Source organism: Phasianus colchicus, chromosome 1 (assembly GCF_987193195.1).
Source record: "Phasianus colchicus chromosome 1, bPhaCol1.hap1.1, whole genome shotgun sequence".
Lineage (NCBI taxonomy): Eukaryota > Metazoa > Chordata > Aves > Galliformes > Phasianidae > Phasianus > Phasianus colchicus.
Window position 1 is genome coordinate 106,073,952 of NC_143436.1, and position 16,537 is coordinate 106,090,488.

The 16,537-nt window shown below is 42.7% G+C and overlaps 1 protein-coding gene across 4 annotated transcripts in view; it reads right to left on the reverse strand.

The window, feature by feature from the left end:
- The window catches only part of GRIK1 (glutamate ionotropic receptor kainate type subunit 1), a 157,600-nt gene extending 147,159 nt beyond the window's left edge, over positions 1 to 10,441 (reverse strand). For 2 of the 4 annotated variants that reach the window (XM_090121705.1, XM_090121708.1), the window contains exon 1: positions 10,254 to 10,441. In XM_090121705.1, the coding sequence (XP_089977831.1) occupies positions 10,254 to 10,392 (139 nt within the window). In that variant the 5' untranslated portion in view covers positions 10,393 to 10,441. The remainder of the gene's footprint in view (positions 1 to 10,253) is intronic. The other 2 variants (XM_090121689.1, XM_090121697.1) reach the window with 1 other exon arrangement.
- Between the last annotated feature and the right edge of the window lie 6,096 nt (positions 10,442 to 16,537).

The window sequence follows — 16,537 nt, forward strand, 5'->3', positions numbered from 1 at the left end:
TTTTTTTCCACAGTGAAAGAAAATATACAAAAAGTTTTTTTATTAAAACACATTAGATGATAAGATAAAACCCCAGAAGATGGGAATTACCAAACAACTTAAAAATACCATCTTCTGTTATTTAACTATGTACATTATTCTGCAGAATTTCTGCCTCATTTACTGCATTCTTTGACTATAGCCTTTTACATTTAATATTTTTAAATATGAGTGAATAAATTGGGGGCACAGAATTCTATTAAGAAAGCAGTTTTGTTTATCATAAGCATTGTTTATCATACAAAATAAATTTGAACAATCATAAGGGAACAGCAGTGAGTCCATGTCCTTCTGGTAGCCTTTATATTTACTCATTCTTTTCCCATTCTAATGGCTGTCAAAGATTCTCTGTTCAATGTAAGTAATTTCCTATGCTTTTTTGAACTCTAGCATGAAGAAAAGCATTCAAAATCAAAACATGAAAATGTTTTAATGAGAAATTATTATTTTATTTGTCTCCAAATTGCAGGGAAGAATTCTTATGTGGCTTATTACTAGCTCCTTTAATAGCTCTACAATATCTTATTACTAAATTATTTTATGTGGACAGCTAGATTGCTATACACATGAGATTAAGTTATGCATAAGTTAATCAAGCTATTCATTATGCATTTTGAGACACTGGCCAATCTGACAGTGACTGACAGTCTCTGGAAAAGTATAGTACAGCTAAAAAACCTGACCTAACTTTTAAACAGCTTTCTCTGTGATACCAACATAATCAAATAGAGTTTTACATATGTCATGCTGTTGCTGCAGCAACCTGGTCTCCCCTCCTCTGACTACTGATAGGGTGTCTCTTAGCTTGATATGGCCTCAGATGTCTTGAGATTAATCTCTTGGGACTGCTCCAAATAAAAACAGATTAATTTGCAGTTCCTTGAGAATGAAGTAACTGTTTCACATAAACTACTTTTCATGTCCCATCAGGTCTGAGCTTCCTATTCATAACCTTTATAAAAATGACCAGTTTGGCACAGCACCCCCCAGACATTTAGGAGAAAGCAGGTTGCGTGGCAGAAAGGGGAATTAAAATGGCTTGACTTCTCTTGTATTTTTCTTGAAGGGAAGGAGAGAAAAGGTTATTTTTGTGAAAGCAAAAGCTGCATTTTTTGATGTGTTTTTTTTTTTTTTTCCCCTAGAGGTTTACATCTGAATGCACCTAATTTTCACATTTTTATCAGGGATAAGACTGGGACAGTAAATGCAAAAGATTCTAAGCACTGAGATGTGTGTTTCCTGAAGCCAGATTTAATTCCTAGTTAGTATGACTGTATGTTTTATAAGGAACCTGAATATTTGCTAAAGAGTTGAATTTGATAGTACATCACTGTATAAGGCTCGAATGATGTGAAAGACTCTTTCTTGCTGTTTAGAGCTTTTCTTGGAGGAAAAAGGGAAACGAGGTGATGAAACATACAAGAAAACATGCCAGACCAATTCAGGGAATATTTTGCATTTACTTAAGAATTACAGCCTTATAGAACCATCTTGTCCATGTACAAAATATCCTTCTCAAAAGGAGACAGTCAAATGCTTCTGTATTTGAAACATGTATAATTACAGGGGACATGTGTGCCTTGATGGAGTAAGTGCCAAAATGAGGAGAACTAATGGAAATCATACTGTATCCTAAAGGTGTTTGTTGCTCAGATTTACCATGCTTTATTTTCAGCAGAACACCACTGCTGAACAGATGCAAAGAAAGAGGCTGGAGAGGACATGAGAAAGTATGCTCAAGTTGTGCCAGGGGAGGTTCAGATTTTATGATTCTATGCTGAGAGTAGACTCAGCAGAAATCTGCAGTGAAAAGGTACTTGCAAGAGCCATGGATGCTGCTGGTCTCTGATGGGCTTCTGGCTTCGGTCAGATACAACACCTAATATTTGGCCCCTACTGAAATTGGGAGAGGAAGATATGCATTCTGTTTCTTCAGAGCATCCTCCAGTGACAGGAAAAGTTTCCATGCTATTACTTTATACAGCCCTCCAGAGATCTCCAAGTGTGGTCCAGCAGTTCAAGCTGTAAGATGCAACTTCTCATTGTTACCTGTAAATCGTTTAGTTAAATATACTTCGGGCTCCATAGCAACAATACTTAGCACTTCAAACTCTTAATTTCCAAGGATCTATGCAAATCTTCACCAAATATACAAATTTTAAGAAAATGTCAAAGTTGTGATGTAGTAGACAGAGGTGGTCAAGGCCTGGATTCACCACCTGCTTTGCCACAAGTTTGCCAGCAAAACACTTCAGTCCTATGGAGTTGATTTCCCAAGCCATAAAATCAAATTAATTGTATGTGCCCTGTGAAGTACTATGAGCTCTACTGCTTTAGAATACCTCAGTGTTATTATTATTCATTATGATTCTTGTTGAAATACAACACAGTAGGAACTACATGAGGTAAGGCAGTAATGAAACTAGCTCAATACCACCTTTCATTGCATGGTAGATCCCATAAGCATCAATTTCTATGGATTTGCCTCCTAATTATATGATCCAAAACATAAGGTACATGCACTTTTTCTTCTCAGAATCACAGTAAACCCAATTGATATAATCCCTCTTCCCCAAGAATAGGGCAATTCATAGTAGTTGTTCATTGTTTAATTGTTACAGTATACTGCAGTAGTTTTACTACAGCTATAGCATTCTAAAGATACAAGACAAACTTTGAAAAGAGAAATAGTTTTCTTTCTGTAGACCAAATACTTGGCATACTCTTGCTCTACTCCGTTGGAAAGCGGAGAGTTAGAAACTTACTGGATTCGTGGACCTGTGTGCTTTCACGGACCGTGAAAGCCAAAGCTCTTTGACAGGAGAAGATATTTAGCATTAAAGAAATAAGCAGCGAAAGAAATACTTAAAATCTGTTAGGCTGACATACAGACTGCCATCAAGTGCAGAAACAGCAGTGGCAGATTAGGCAAGCCTAATTACTCACCTGGGAATTTGCCTTGCACGCTGAGGACATTAATGACACATCTCTCCCTGGGAGGTGAAGGGGATGTGATACTTAGTAGAAATGAGTGGCAGCAAGGGCAATAAAAACAACCTGGCAGGACTCTGCTTCATCAAGCATCCCAGGGGACGCCAAGAATAAACTTGTATCTTCAAACACTTTTTCTTCTTTTCTTATAGCTACCTAATGTTGTTCTTCTAAAATGGTGGGAGTTTTTTCCAAATCCTTTCATCTGCTAGTATCATTTCTTGCTTATTCCAAAACACTTAGAGCTGAAAAGTATGTATGACTTTAACAATGCACTGAATATTCTTATAATATTTTAGCATGCCTGATCCTTTAAAAAGTGTGGGTTTTTAAATGCTCTCTATCTACTCAAAATCACTATAATGTAAAATCATAGTGATTTTAAGGTCTCAGTGGCATGCCACTAAATTCAAGGAAGGCTCTGTTCTTCTTCTGTCTGACAGCCAAAGCAAAGCTTCAGCATCTGTGACAATACTTCTGGCAAAAAGTGTTGCTTGGACATAATGGATGTGGGACGCTTCACTGTTCCTTCATATGTAGATAGAACAATGAGTTTTGCACACTTTCTCACTCTAAACAAGTTCTTCTCCATATTTCTGGAGATTGTTCTGCACTCAGACTGTCACTTCCACCTACTCAACATTTCACCAGGACCTCTATGCCATTTAGCAATATGGAAGGATAGCTGGTCTTGAGCTCTAGCCAGAATCAATGTGCTGGAAACAAAATTTTTCTTGAAACAGACAAAGTTTGGTTTCCCAGATCCAGTGGGAGCAGTGGAACCAGTTTCAATGCCAACAGAATTCGTAATGCTCATCTTCTAAACTTTTAGAGGTGTAATCCAAAAGCTCAAATAAACAACCAGAAGGTGTATTTGCAAAGAGCATGATGGACTAAAGAAAAGCTCAAAACTGAACCTTTGAGATCATTTCTAACCCTTTGCCCATACTGCTATGACATATTACTAATTCACATCTCCCACTGCTCATTGCACCCCAATTTATTGAGGAGGTACATAAACATAACATAGGGAAACTTATGCACTGTTAAGAAAGAAAAAAAAAAAAAAAAAGATGTTTTAACAGCCTGCTCAGACACTTCATTCCTCTGGTTGAAATGAAAAAGTGCCTATTTGGAATAATGAAACAGTTTTAATTAAGCTCAGTGAAAGCAAATATACCATTTGAAAGCGAATCATTTTCTAGGTAATGCTGAATCACCCTCAGAAGAAAGGAAAAGAAAGAGAGAATGAAGGGTAACAATATTCCCATTATAAAGCTTTTCTAAAGTCATAAACTCATTATTGTCAACTAAAACCTGAAGTCAACAAAAACTAGGACAAACTGGGCTTGCGGGTTACAGATCCAAAGCTGTGGAGTAAAACTAATCAGGTCTTGGATAGGATTTTTTTCTTTCGTTGCAGGACAATCTATAGTCTAGTTGGTCAAATCAAGCCCTTCTGAGAAAAGAAGATTAGAGGCAGTTGTTTAAAATATTGAGGAGGGGAGGATGGGGTTTAAGCTTTATTACTGACCAGGATAGACAAAAACAGACTATAATGAAAAAACAGTATTTGTTGTACTTGTGGTCTGAATCGAAAACGTTAAGTGGAGACTGGGCCATATGGAGGAGCTTATAGTGACAGCAAGAACTAATGCTAAATATACAAAATTTAGTGCTGAGGGAAGGATGCAGGAATTCAAAAAGAAATTCATTATACCTGAACAGAAATAAGCTATTAGACAAGAAGAGAAACCCCCCAAAATTTTATTTTATTTATAATGATTGTTCTTCCTGCGGTGTTCACCTGTACTGAGCATGAATTATTAACTAGGTTAAGAGTCAAACATTTTGCATAAATAAAAATATTTGATGGAAAACTATTATCCTTCTGCAAAATTTCATTGATTTCATTGTTGTGAAGATTTCATCCTTTATTTTACTGAAGTCCCAGCGGTCTGAACTGATGCACATATGTTACATAAATGCATTTGAAGCCTTGGTGAAACACAGCAGGATACCCTATTTATTTGCCCACATAGAGCTCACTGCAGCACCACAGACATACTTTGCACATTAGGGTACACACCTTGTGGAAGTTAAGAGAAAGTAACAAATTATTACAGCACGGACGTCAGTGGAACAAAAACAGCCCTGGCTGTTTTCCATTTCATTTTTCTGTAACTCACTTGACTCTTGACTAAGATATATATGCAAAATTTGCCATTGCTAATCACATATCTCCCAAAATGTGAAATGCAGCAGTAACGCACCTTCATGCCATATTTTTTTTAATTGTTTTTCATCACCATCAGTGCTGACTATACCATCCCAACTCCAGTCTCAGGACCTTTTCTTTGCCATTCTCCATTAATCTTTTCTGACAAATGTTTCAGGACAGAAGCAACACATCTGGTGTTTTTGTTAGTACGGCTGGGAGTGGCTGCCTGCTGCATAGTCATCAAGCTACAGTATTATAGACTATTTTAAGACTATAATTTTTGATTTTACAGCCTCATCTATTTTATGTTAAAGCAGATATTTAGGCATATTCTGACAACGGAGACATACACCTTCTGCTTTCTGGAAAGCCAACATCTCTAGATTTCTTCACGTACTGAGCAGTGCTTTACGCCATCCCAGTAACAATGATTTTCCAGCAGCAGCACAGTCATCCAGCAAACACTGCTACTGAGGTACCAAGAGCTGATGGAGCAATGGTCACTGCAGTAAGCTGCAGGCACTCAGTGACCACCATTGCTTAGCTGTGGTTACCAAGCTTGCAGAATTCATGGGCAGAAAACAAGAGAAACAAGACACGTGGGGTTTGATTTTGTCTGACCCTACCCATCATTAGGAAGGGTGGTAAGTAGGCAGGGCAGCTGGGGGAATTACAGAAGTTTTGTCTCTCATATATTAAATATGTCCAGCCAGCTCTTCAGGCAATTTAAACCAGCATGGCTCCCTTGAGTTCAATAAAAGGATGTCAATGTACATCAGCTGAGCATGGCTTCATGACTTTTTAATACACCCCGGTGGAGCAACCCAGCACAGCAAGCATCTTCCATGGTAAAAAAAGCCTTGAAATACAATGGTATAGAACCCAAAGTAATTCATCCCTCTGCATCTTCAAGCCTAAATGGAAGAACACAAAGAAACTGCCAATAAGATTTTCATTTTTATAATTTCAGGATGCAACCACGCAAATCATAATGCAGTCAAGTGTTTTCCCCAAGATCACTGTATGCATTGAGCTCCACCGACCTTTTTGTGCACAAGCACAGACGTGCTGGAGTGCTCTGCTAAGATGCTGGCAATGCATTTTTCATTTGCCTTTTATAGGGTATTTTTGACTTGATTAACCATTTAGAGCACGAGCCAAATGTTGCAGTGCCTCACACTTTTTGTGCAGTGCTCCCAAATCCAGTGAGAAGGGAGATGCCTAGTAACTTTTGCTGGGACATTTTGGTAGCAATCCTTCAGAAATACTTATGGCAAAATAGTCTTCTGTTAAGTGCAGAATGAGGAAATTTAAGTAAAATATATTATAGTGAAATGATGAGCCACAGAGCATTTTGGGATCTGGTTAACAATGTGCAGTTAATGTCTGATCATCTAATGATATAAAATGCAGTCACACTGCCTACGACATGATGGAACACAATACCATGTAGACATCTAATAAGAAATAGTTTCTTTTTAATTAACATTTTAATGACATTAAAATACGACAGAACTTTCTACAGTTTTTTTCCATGTCACACTGAAGAAGTTCAAATGTGTATTAATATAATTCCCTTCACAAATAAAGTCTTGAAAAAGGTTGACAAGAAGCAGCAAATTTCCAGTGAAATTAATTAGGCTCTCGTCTTTATCATTCTCACACTGTAGAAATGCAAATCTTATACAGGAAAAACCTCCCAGCTCCAGCCCTGCTTGGGGAAATACAGACAGATCTGTTGAAAGCTACACTAAAAATTTCAACTTATGAGGAAAACCGTATTTTGCGGGCTAAGTTACGTGTGTCTGTTTTAAATCTACATTTCTCAATCAGAGAGAAATATTACGGGGCTAATCCTCCATCTTTGAAAACACAGCTCACAAAACCACTGGGAGTTTTGCTGAAGTAAGGAATAAATCAGTGCAGAGTCAAAACCACAGAATCACAGAATCACAGAATCGTAGGGGTTGGAAGGGACCTCCAGAGATCATCGAGTCCAACCCCCCTGCCAAAGCAGGATCCCTACACCAGGTAAACCCATATTTAAATATTCCAATTAACTACAGAAACATACCAAATATTACTGAAAATTACTTTTGGTATCAGCTGAAATGTGCCTATTTCATCAACTAATGCAATTTCTATGAAACCTAAGAATTACTCATTTGCTCATTTTCAGGAGTTAATTTTAGAGATTAATTCCAAGTTTCATCCAAGTTTAACTTCCTACGAGTATCTGTTGCAAAGTGCCATGTTCTTTTTTCAATTAACTCCAGCAATATTTTAATAACTGGTGTAGTTTCTCAAATATTCTTTACTTCTAATCCAGAGTGTTGCCTAAACAGCTACTCTTCATTAATTACTCTGCAATAATGCTGAAGTATATTCTTATAGCTTCGTTAGGTTAGAAGTTGCAATGGTCCAAAGGATGTGCGCTAAAAAATAACGCTCTGCCTCCAGAGTTAACATCAGGTTTTGTGGCTGATGAGATTTCAGTGCTTTTGAGACTGTTTCTGCAACTTAGTGCCTGCTCGTCTTAATTTGCATTCTCCCTTCCCATATTTGAGTTGGTTCATTTTATACAAGCGGTACAAGTAGGGCAGGCAAGAGGGTTAGGTTGACTCAGTGCAAACGCTAGAAATTCCCCAGTATTAAGTCAAAAATATTAGGGTTGTGAACTTTAAATATACTTTCACATAATGTAGTCTAGTGGGTTATGTGTAGATAAAGACAGTATTTCCTTGGACAGCTCTATTAGTTCATATATCAAGGAAAAAGCTTTTTAGCATGAACGTGAAAGAAATAGTAAGACACTAAAGTATTGTATTGTGTGAAACTGAAACTGTATCTTATCTCAGATTCCGCTATTTTCTCCTAATGGATCAATTTTACTGTTCATTTTCTTGTTTAGAGAAATAGGAAAGTAATCATCACCTAGATGCTGAGAAATAGCCAGAATTTCCCTTCACAACTAATTAAATGCCAGCAAAAGAATCCGTTCATTTGTATCATAAGCCGACAAAATCAAAAAAATCCAAAAGCTCCCTAATAGTACAAATGCAATTAAATACAGTGTATTAATTCAGGCAGCAAACTGCAGCACATTGTATGGCAGTGCTTTCTTTTTCTTAATTAACTAAAACGCGACAAAGAAAATCTGATGGCTTAATGGCATTTTCCTCAGTCAGAAATGCTTTGGAATGATTTTATTATGTTATCACAAAGAGCATAGAAGGAGTTATTTCCATTACTTCTGTGTGTCTTTGAAGAGTGACAGAGAGACTTGCCCCTGTTAGCAAATGTGAAGGATTAATATTTGATGACATCATTACTTTATAGGCAGGATAACTATAGCAATAAGTACATTGAATATTTTATGCATTCACAACCACAGAAGGAACATTCATTCTCAGGCAGCATCACTCTGGATGTGTATTTGCTGCTGTGATTGAAAGCTTAGCAGTTTGTCTCACTTATTGTCATATGACCATAGACAGCATTAGGGCACCATTGCTGCACTCATCACTGAGTGAACTTGCACCAGACGGACACACATCTCAGAGAGCAGAGAGCCCACAAGTTGTGCAGGGCTACGTAAGGGAAAAGCAATGTGGGGCAATTGCTTGGGAGCCTCGCTAGACTGAACACAGCAAAGCACTTTGTGCAGCAGAGGGGTGAACATGGTGAAGAGAGCACACTCTAAACCTTTGCCTGGTCCTTGCAGAGCTGATGCCAATTGTGAAGCCAGGGCTCCATCCTGCACAGAGCTAAGCATTTCGCCTACATTCAAGCGAATACACATTTGTTCAAACTCTAAAATGCTCCAGTTACCTCAGAAGCTATTTCCAGTAAAGACAAGGAAGTTAAGGCTGCCTCGCAGCAGCAGCCATGCAATGTATTTGCAAAGCCACAGCACGTGCCTGAGTTATTTGAGCACACTTTCTCCCATGAGTTCCACTAGCCCTGAATTCACTTCACATCTCACCTGCACTGTGTGTGTACATGTTGCCTCTACACAGGGCACAGCTCTGTGGTGGGGAGCAGAGAGAGCAGCAAACTTCAGCTGCACCCCATGAGAAAGAAGGAGAGCACACTCTCCGCCCGCAGACAGCTCCAGACACATTTCAGATTTTCAGCTGCAAGTTGCTGGGTGCCTTCAGATTGCTCTTTCTCGGTGTTTTGAGGGACTGAGCCCCTTCATTTATTCCTATCTAATCCATGATGAGCTCTCCGAGCTGGGAGCAGCCTTCCACTGGGTTTTTAGAGGAGAGCTCGTGCGTGGGGTTAGCACTTGAGGGCTGTGCCTTACCCAGTGCATCCCCCCGAGCGGTGCAAACGATTTTTCTCTTTACTCCCTACACGTTCAGCACTTGCTAAGAGAGACAGCCAAAAGGGATAGAGAAAGAGAAGAGCGGTATCTCCTGCCTACAGCCGACAGCACAGTTGCTCCTCACCCCTAACTCCTGCGATACTTTGTATTCACCGTCTCACTGACGGACACAAGAAGCCCACTGTCGGGAGAGCGGCTTCCTGCGAGCCCTGCAGGGTTTCCATGGTGCGGACTTTTCCCTTCAAAAAACAAATCTCTGTTTGCTGGGGCTAACGCGTACGGATAGCACTTCGGGAGCGCTTCCCCCGTTCCAGGGTCAGGAGCTAAGAACGAAGGAGGGAAAACGTTTCCCCCTTCGGAAAGGAGGACGGGAGCAAACGGCAGAAGGTCGCAGCGCGCGGTGCAGCTCCGACCCGGGAGATCTCGCCACTTTTCAAGCTCTCCGAGCCGCTATTCGCGGTCCCCGCGGCGTTGGACAGAGGCTCCCGTTCCCGCTCCCCCCGCACCGGGCACCGGGGCAAACTTTCCGAAGTGGCGGCGGCGAGCGAGAGCCCGCCCGAAGCCGCTCCGCCGGGGGCAGCGCCCCGCTCCCGATCCCGCACCCGCGCACGGCTCGCAGCCGCTGAGCGGGGAGTCCCGCTCCCGGCGGCGGTGCCCGCGGGCGGCACTCACCGATCCGCAGCACTTGCTGCCCGCTGAGGGGCAGGCCCGCCGAGGCGCACAGCAGCACGAAGAGGAGCCCCCCGCCGCCGCCGCTGCCACCACCCGGAGCCGCTCGCCGGGGCCACCGCGGGCCGAAGGCGCTCGCCATCCTCAGTTCATGCCGGGTCCGCGGTGCGGGGCGCGGGCGGCTACCCCCGGCGGGGCCGGCTGCGCGCCGCCGCTCCGCGCCGCCCGCCCATGGCGCGGGGGCTCCGCGCCGGCCGCCCGCGCTCCCGCCGCCGCCTCCGCGCTACGCTGCGCTGCCCGCGGCTCCCGCCGCCCCGCTGCCCTCGCCCCCCGCCGCCACCGGGAGGGAGGGACGGGGCGGGAGGGGAAGGGGAGGCTCCTCCCGCGGGGCGGGGCGGCTCCGGGGACGAGCGGGACGGGCGGCACGCGCTGGGGGGGAAACGGGCACAGAGGCGCAGGAGGAACCGTCCTGCTGCTCCCCGTCACCGTCGGACCCGTGCTGCGCTGAGATAAGAACAGGGACAGGGACAGGGATAGGGATAGGGACAGGGACAGGGACAGGGATAAGGGATAGGCACAAGAACAGGACGAAACTAGAACTGCTGCCCGCCCCTCTGTGCTACATATTCCCGCGGGGGTCCCCCCGCGAGACTGGAAGATTCTCCTCTTCTGTTTTCCCCATGCTGTCAGCCGTGCAGTTCCTGCTGCTTTTTGATTTCATTTGGTTCTGAAAGTCTCCTTGGGGGGCAAAGCTTGGAAAGGAGGCACATTACTCCCTTCTGCACGTCCAGGTGTGGAATCATAGAATCATTAAGGTTGGAAAAGACCACTAAGATCACCCAGTCCAACCACCATCCCACCCCCACCATGCCCACTGCCCACATCCTTCAGTGCCACATCCACACGGCTCCTGAACACCTCCAGGGACGGTGATGCACCACCTCCCTGTGCAGCCTGTGCCACTGCCTCACCACTCTTGCTGAGAAGAAATATTTTCAAATACCCAACCTGAACCTCACCTGGTGCAACTTAAGGCCATTCCCTCTCATCCTATCACTGTTAGCCAGGAGAAGAGGCCAACCCCCACCTCACCACAGCCTCCTGTCAGGTGGCTGAAGAGAGCAGTGATATCTCCCCTGAGCCTCTTTTCCAGACTGAAGAATCCCAGTTCCCTCAGCCGCTCCCCATCAGACTTGTGCTCCAGACCCTTTACAGCTCTATTGCCCCTCTCAGAACATGATCCAGGGCCTCAATGTCTTTCTTGTAGCGTGGAGCCCAAAACTGAGCAGAGTACTTGAGGTCCAGCCTCACCAGCGCAGAGTATAGAGGAATAATCATCTCCCAGCTCCTACAGATCATTGGTGATGAGGCAGTGGTGTACAACATCTGGAGACTGAAGGAAATCCAGAAGGATGAGGTGCTGGGAAGGCAACACCTCCAGCTACTTGTTCCATTACAGACCTTTCTGTGGTGTGGTTGCTAGCCTGGCTTTCTACAAGCCTGTGAGGGATACATCCTAATCCTGCATCTCCCTGTGCAGTCATGGCATGAGACTCAGCAAGGAGAATGCAGGGCTGCTCACCTGTGATCAGGAGTTCACAAGTCCCAGTCAAGAAAATTAAAGAATGTTTTTGTACATGGAGGGCCCATAACATCCTCCATGCTTGCCCTAGCTGACGTTCTCAAATTGTTTTTGAAATCTCAATTTTAAAAGTTCTGCAAATCTCAAAATGTTTCACTATAAAACAAACATATGTGTCTGGAACTGAGTTGTGCTGAAAAAAAAAAAGACAAAAAGATGTAATAGGAGAATGACTCCCACCTAGCAACAAGGCTAAAAATGTGTAGTTGAGATCCAAAATTGAAATAATTTAGATTTGTTTATTTTGTATTCCTCTCCAGTCTATCTAACAATTGTTCCAGAAATTAACTTCTCGGAGGAATTGCACTGCATGCTGAAGTCCAATGGAAATTCAAACGTCAGCATTACAGCTCCCAGTCAGCCTGCCTCTCCTTCTCACTGAGTAACTCAGAGCCCATTTGGTGCTTCTCACCACTGAGAATACCCACTAGGACACTAATTCTACATTTCTTGCATTTTGCATATAAAGAGTCATAGAATCACAGATTTATTAAGGTTGGAAAAGACCTCTAAGATCACCCAGTCCAACCATCAGCCCACCCCCACCATGCCCACTGATCACATCCCTCAGTGCCACATCCACACGGCTCCTGAACACCTCCAGGGACGGTGACTGCACCACCTCCCTGGGCAGCCTGTGCCACTGCCTCACTGCTCTTGCTGAGAAGAAATGTTTCCTAATACCCAACCTGAACCTTCTATGGCACAACTTGAGGTTGTTGCTTCTCATCCTGTCACTGTTTCTTGAGAGTTACCTGCACATCTCCAAGACATGGTATGTATTCTGATATAGAATGAGAGATAGCTCAGCCTGCACTCTGTTCTATGTAGAACACAAGAGAGTGACTAAGGGTGTCAATTATATTAAATCACTGACATGGTTAATAACTATAGCCTAGACTCTCATGAAAGAGACAGAATATCCACCCTGGGCTGGATAAAATGGCTCAGTAACTTTGGCAATGTTTTATTATCTATCATCCTCTTTCAGGTTGCTGCTCATGAGAAAAAGAGCACTTCTAATTCGGGAAAATCTCAGTGACTGACATGGCACAGACTGGACTGGCAAGTTCAATTTTTGGATCACACCAACATGGCTAATAACAGGGATTTACAAGCAGATGCCAGTGCCAATGGGAAATCATACTAATTCTGCATCACTAAGAAGTGGTACTGCTTTGAAAAGAGAGAAAAAATTCCAGTATTTTGTAGAGAAAACACAGTTCATTATATTTTCGAAACCACTTGTCCTCGGTGTGGATATGTTCTTGCAAAAAGTCAAAGATAGCTCAGCATTCAGTGCAGCGAGAAAATAAGTCAACCAGAACTATATGGTTTTGAAAATACCTTTGGTTTTAGTCTAATGCTTCCTTGTGTCTCCTATGAGAACAGGCTGCACAAAAGGGGAATAATAAGAGTTTAATGACAACTGCGAGGGAGGGGCAGAGGGCTGCTGACCCCTTAGAACTGGTAGAGAAACCTAAACAGCTCAAGCTCTGCTCAACTCCTGTGGCAGCAGTAATTTGTAGGAAACTGGAAGCAGGCTGCTTCTTCAGGATCTCCTGGAATGTATTCTGCAACTTCATACAGGAGTGAATGCCTTCAAAAAGCTGTCAACAAATAAGGAAATTTTTCAAATCGGATCTTATTTGGCAAATACAAGCCAAACTTTAAAATGAGAAATAGTCTGTTTGCTATTGCGAAAGATCTTTCCTGCCCAGTTTTCTGGTTTTTTTATTTGTGTGTATGATCCCTGTGTCTTGTACTGGTCCTAGCAGATGGGAAATGGAAGGTTGTATTTCAGATACATCCACTGGAAAGTTGAGGGACAGGGGCAGGGTTCTCAACCCCACTCTTTTGACATTTAACATATTTCCTCTTCTCAAAATATTGCTGAAAGAGAATATTTGATTGTGAAATGGATTATTCTGAAATGCAAAAGGACAGAAAAACTTTTAAACTAACTGAAATTGCCTTAAAAGTACCTTGACAGTTTCTAATTTCTAGCTCATATATCTCTTCCACTGCTTGACAAATAGCAAGTCATCCAGTAAGTCCTACCCAACAATATCATGGCATGCCTTACAGTTAGCTTTTTTTCTTTTTATTTCTGGATGATATTTTAGAATGAGAAGTCCCAATAGAGTTCGTCTTGCAGGTCTTCAGTTATTGATATCCTGGGATCATTAATCTCCATTTGGATTTTGTTCAGTGAATGTGGGGAAAAAAAAAACAGTGAACCCCTAGGTCCCTGGACAACCATTTTTCCTTCATTTAAGCAGGTTTGAATGCCCAGAGCCTGAGCACGTGAGCTGTTAATCAGCTCATACTGGCTGCTACATTTGCTTACTCATTTATTGTGTTGCCAATATTTAGATGAGTTTCTTAGTAAGAGGTGCTGCAATACCTTTTGAATGAAAGGTGTTGTGTGTAATCAGAGTCTGTTCTCATCACAGAGTGTATTAATATTACAAATCATAACAGAGTGTCCTTTACACACGAATTTGAGGTCTTCATTCTTCTTTCACAACATCAAATTACAGTTTGAAATACCGTATGATTGTTATGCAATTTGCTGTTAAAATAATAAAACCTAAAACTGTGTCTGATATCAGAGCAACAGGACTGAATCCGAGGATGTAAACCATCTCCTTCACATTTTGCATTCATTTTAGAATTCTGGTTTTGGGTTTGGATGTCAGTCAAAATATCAGGAAGACAACTGCATGCAAACATACCAAAAAGACTCTCCTGAAAATTTTCTCATTTTCTTGGTCAAGTTCTGAGAAATTTTAGCTGTGCAGTGCTAGTCCTGCTCCCTCAGGACTTCAACCAGACCTCATCCCATCTAAAGTGCTTTCTTATTGAGTTTAGACCACAGACAACAGCTAGCATTCATTTGTGAAGGCTGTGTTTCTGTCATTTGTCTCCCAATACCCCTCCAGCATCACACAGTACAAGATTCAACAATATATTGCAGACTATCACAGTAGTAAAAGCTCTCAATGGAAACATAATAAATCAGACTTCCCCAGGTCTTTCATAACCTACATGCAACACCTGATAACACAGAAATTGATAGCATCATCTAAAAATAACTACATCAAATCAGCGTTCTGCTTTTCAAACAAATAGCTGTGATCTTCAAAAATCTTTCACTTTGAGAATTAAAAAAAAAAATTTGAAGCAAAAGAGAAAAGCAAGAGACAAGAATGTTCCTCTCCCATCCTTTTCTCTTTCCACTTGCTCAAGCATTTTCTTTCAATATCATTTGCAAAATAAATATCCCTCCAAAGGAGACAAGAATGGAAATATCAAATGAGTTCCCAAGGTCTTCATCTTCAGAGACCCAAGGTAAGTTGCAGCTCATTTGGTGACAGGCTCAGGTCTGGCAGCTCCACTGTTGTTCTGACTTACCCTTTGTTTGCTGTCTCCACGTACTTTCCTCCCTATCTGACTATCAGACCTAGATTACTGCTGCCCCTTCACAGAGGCTTTGCCTCACTGAGCACGAAGCTGCTCACATCTCAGTAAAAGTGCCCCATCTGTCTGAGAACCTCTGTCACCTCTGAACATGGGCTCTATTCTTTGAATAAAGTTTTAAAGAAAGTGCTGTAGCTCAGGTCCCCTCCTGACCTCTTTGTCCTTCTTAAACCAACAGAACCCAGGTATCTCCCACCCACCATTCTGTAGGCTGTCCAGGAGCAGTCCTTGAGAGTAGTGCTGCAGAGAAGGACCTGGGGTCCTGATGGATGAAAAACTTAACATGAGCCAGTGTGCTCTTGCAGCTCAGAAAGCAAATGATATCCTGGGCTCCATCAGAAGAGGGATGGCCAGCAGGGACATGGAGGTGATTGTCCCTATCTACTCTGCCCTTGTGAGGCCCCATCTGGAGTACTGTGTCCAGGTCTGGAGCCCCCAATAGAATAAAGACAGAGAGGGTCCAGAGGAAGGCCACAGAGATGATCAGAGGGCTGGAGCACCTCCCCTATGAAGACAGACTGAGGGAGCAGGGCTTGTTCAGCCTAGAGAAAAGAAGGCTGTGGGGTGACCTCAATGCAGCCTTTCAGTACCTAAAGGGAACCTACAAACAGGAGGGGAGTCAACTCTTTGAAAGGTAGATAACAGCAGAACAAGGGGAAATAGTTTTAAGCCGAAGGAGGGAAGATTTGGGTTGGATGTCAGGGAGAAGTTCTTTACTAAGAGAGTGATGAAGTACTGGAACAGGCTGCCCAGAGATGTGGTGTATGTGGTCCATGGAAGTGTTCAAGGCCAGGTTGGATGGGGCCCTGGGCAGCCTGGTATAGTATCAAATGTGGAGTTTGGTGCCCCTGCCTCTGGCAGGGGGGTTGGAGATACATGATCCTTGAAGTCCCTTCCAACCCGGGCCATTCTGTGATTCTGTAATTCAATGCTTTCTGCTGTTACTCTCTTGCAATTTTGGAGTTAATACTCTCCATTTACATTTGGAGGACAAGATGTATGAGAGCAGCAGAGTTCACTTGATTTGTTCAGCCCAGAGAAGAGGAGACTGAGAGGAGTCCTTGCCAAAAATTACTTGGGGGTACTGGTGAATGGCAGCTGGACATGATCTAACAGTGTGCCCTCACAGTCCAGAAAGTGAACTGCATCAAAAGAAACATGG